This window comes from Oryza sativa, chromosome 10 (assembly GCF_034140825.1).
Source record: "Oryza sativa Japonica Group chromosome 10, ASM3414082v1".
Classification (NCBI taxonomy): domain Eukaryota; kingdom Viridiplantae; phylum Streptophyta; class Magnoliopsida; order Poales; family Poaceae; genus Oryza; species Oryza sativa.
The window spans coordinates 15881136-15884879 of NC_089044.1; the positions used below are offsets into that span (position 1 = coordinate 15881136).

At 41.0% G+C, this 3744-nt stretch overlaps 1 protein-coding gene across 1 annotated transcript; it reads left to right on the top strand.

Annotated features, from left to right (window-relative positions):
- Nucleotides 1-315: 315 nt before the first annotated feature.
- LOC4348681 (BTB/POZ and MATH domain-containing protein 2-like) lies at nt 316-3095 on the top strand. Its single transcript, XM_015757595.3, has one exon. It carries the CDS (start codon nt 316-318, stop codon nt 1423-1425), a length of 1110 nt encoding a protein of 369 aa, XP_015613081.1. The 3' UTR covers nt 1426-3095.
- Nucleotides 3096-3744: the final 649 nt, after the last annotated feature.

Below are 3744 nucleotides of genomic sequence, written 5' to 3' on the forward strand. Positions count from 1 at the left end.
AAAACTTTTGTAGATTTGTTCGTAGCGACTTAAAAGCCAAAATTAACAAAAATTACGTTAAAAGCATTTCAAAATCAACTTCAAAATTAAGTTCAAAAATTCAAATTTTGGCTTATTCTTTGGCTGTTTAGGCCAAACGATGGGGCTGCAGGTCATGTACGCTGGGCTATAAACCCAATTCGACTACTATTAATTTCGGATTTTTCTTTACATGTTCTTTTTCATCGATCTTTTGAGAAAACAAGGGAAGACCGGAAGAGTACGTGAAAACACTTTCCCCGGTCTAAACCCTACAGGACCAGCTAGCGTGCTGCCATGTCCCCCGCCGTAGGCCGTGGCAACCCGCCGTCGCGGTCAGCCTCCTCCTCCACCATCGTGGCCGAGACGGCGACCGGGTATCACCTCCTCAAGATCAACGGCTACTCCCTCACCAAGGCCACCACCCCCACCGGCTCGTTTCTCCCTTCGAGCCCGTTCACCGTCGGCGGCCACCGCTGGAACATCAAATACTACCCCAATGGAGATGACGTCAAGACCGCCGATTACATATCTTTCTTTCTCGTACTAGAAGAAGAAGAGACCAACATGGGTTTGACGGTGCAGGCCAAGTTCAAGTTTAGTTTCGCTAACCAGGTGAAGAAGCAACCTTCGCTGAAATACAGGCCCATAAAGACATTTAATCTCGAGGATTCTTGTGGTTGGGGCTATGTGGAGTTCATCAAAAGGGTAGATCTCGAGAAGTCCGATGATCTTAGGGACGATTCTTTCACCATCCGGTGCGACATTGTCGTCGTCCGTGAGATCCGCACCGAGGAGACGACCGAGATACTCCCCGTCGAATCCTTTGTACCCGTGCCCCCGTCCGACATGGACCAGCAGTTCGGCGACCTGCTGGAGACCGAGAAGGGCGCGGATGTGGTGTTTGAGGTCGGCGGCCAGACGTTCGCCGCGCACCGGTGCGTGCTCGCGGCGCGGTCGCCGGTGTTCAGGGCGGCGCTCTACGGCTCGATGAAGGAGGGCGACACTGATGGAGTCGTGCACATTGAAGACATGGAGGCGCAGGTGTTCAAGCTGTTGCTCCGCTTCGTGTACACCGACTCGTTGCCGGAGATGGAGACGGAGGAAGACGTCGTATGCCAGCATCTGCTCGTCACGGCGGATCGATACGACCTGCACAGGCTCAAGCTGATGTGCGAGAACAGGTTATGCAAGTACATTGGTGTAAGCACGGTGTCGAACATCCTGGCACTAGCTGATCAGCACCACTGCGACGGGCTGAAGAAGGCGTGCTTCAGTTTTCTTGGCTCACCGGCGAACCTGAGTGCTGTCGTCGCCAGCGACGGCTTCAAGCATCTGAGCAGGAGCTGCCCCTCTCTTATGGAAGAACTGGTCGTTATGCTTGCACTTCCGCCTAGTCATGCTTAGTGTTCGTGTGCTCTTTTTTTAGATAACTAGTTATCGTGCACGTGTAAGGCACGTTTTGACATTATATACACAGAAGTAGAATAATAAATGCTACTTTTTTATGCAACACTCCATATAAATTCTTCACGTAAAAATTGAGTTTCATAGACCATATGGAGCTTTGGAATTTCTGTTAATAAAGACGGATGGTGCATTGCATCTTATATTGTCACTCTAGGAATGCTCCCGAGGACAAAAAGATAACTACACAGAAATATTTCACTAATATAAAAACAGAAACAACTTTGAAGTATCTTTGTCTGAGAGTCACTATGCTCACTACTTATGTGAGATTGCTAGCATCTCTAACTGGAAAAAAAGTGATCTGCTAGCATCTCATTTTTCTCATTTGTAGAATTGCATTGCAGAGTAATACTATAGCCTATTATCAGATAGATCTAATGGTTAAAAATAATGGCTCTACCAGATTAAATGAAAATCAATGGCTAGATGTTTGTTTTATAGAATTCCTAGTGCCACATGGCGACCTAGTAGTGTTTGTAGAAGTGTCACATGGTAACTTATGAGCATTTGTAGGAAGTTTAATAGATTTTTAATATATAATAGATAGATATACTCACTCCATCCCAAGAGTTAGCCATATTTCATATTTTAGTTTTTCTAAATAATTTGTTCCTATTTGTAGTTTCTATGCAAGAAAACTGAAATAGAGAGGTAAATTAAATCTTTGATTAGAACCCAAGGAGCAATATTAATATTCAGTAGCTGCATACGTGTATACGCTCCTTAATTTTTGTTATATGCATGATTAATTAAGTTCTTCTTGGTCATGGTGATAAAAGTAATAGGTGTAACTTTAGTGGATGGAGGGAGTCTATGTAACTAAATATACAATTACATTGACATCATGTAATCCTTGCTTTATATAATTAACTTTCACCACATTGGATATAGAAAACAATTTGGTTATACAGCTCTAATGTCCTTACACGTTCATGTTTATTCAGTTGATACAGTGACACATTGCACGTGCATTACCCCTTGACATGCATATACTTAATTAAAATAGCACAATAGAGTATTCATTTGAAAAACATTCAATAAATGGGAGTGATATAATCTTCCAACTTCAAATTAGAACTGTACATTACCATAGCTGCATTTAACAAATACCGATTGTAGTGACACAAATTAAATTCAAAACCAAATATCAGTACAGCCGAAAATTGATAATCATGCCCAAACCATGTGTAAGAACAAACCAGATTTCATGTCATTCTCGATGATATTGTTTTCCAAAATCTCAGTGCCCTTACCTTAGTCAAATCATTTTTAAAATTGAAAAAGATTGAAGCAGTGGTAACCAAATAAGAATTGGAACAATTATTCATAAATACACAGATATGTAGAAATAAATTAAAAAACAGGAGCCTGGTTGACTTCTTGAGAATTGGATAAATGAATGCTCACAAGAAGAATGTAGTTGTGCAATACAATCATAAAGAAGGTCACATGCAAGAAACAATATGCTAAAAGTACATGTGGAAAACCATCAAGATTGAAATCAATGACTGAATAGGTATCGATCGGTGAAAAACGACTGAAAACACTTAATAACAGTACCAGTAGCACTTTTCGCCCACAAATTCTTCTTCAGTTCGATTTGTCGTCAACTCAGTCCTAACAAGCAAACAACAAACCAATAAGATAACCGAGGAGCCTAGGAAGAAAACAAGATTAGATTCATTCAACTTCTGAGGCAATTGCAAGGATTAAATAGAAAGCATATGAATTAGGTACGGGAAGGGAAAAGGACTGCATTTGCCTCCATTGCCGAATCAAATCTTCATTGTCATATGTCATTACTGCACCTGTGCTAGCATTGCGAACAATTGAGAGTTAAACTCATGATTAATTCTTGAAAATATGCCTCATGGTAAGTTTTATAGGGGAGTTTATAGCGCTGAACCGATGACAATTAAGGATTCTCAATTCACACACCATCATCTCCTAGTAGTTGTAAACAAAATCACAATTGTTAGGCAATCATCCAGGTCTTGAAGAGCCTCATCAATAGTCTCTGTTCAACCAAAAGATAGTTTGCTGAATAATGCTAGAGAGTATGTACCCATGTAAAATAAGCTTTGTGAATATGTGAATCAGTGGCTGATTTAATAGCGTCTGAGCATGATTTGTATTCGTAGGAACAACCTCCTTGATCTTCCCTGGAGGTTAATAGAGCAACAACTAAAGTAGTATGAAAACCAACCAACATGTATCATCGTCAACTGGATAAACCATGTACAATATTTTCTTAAA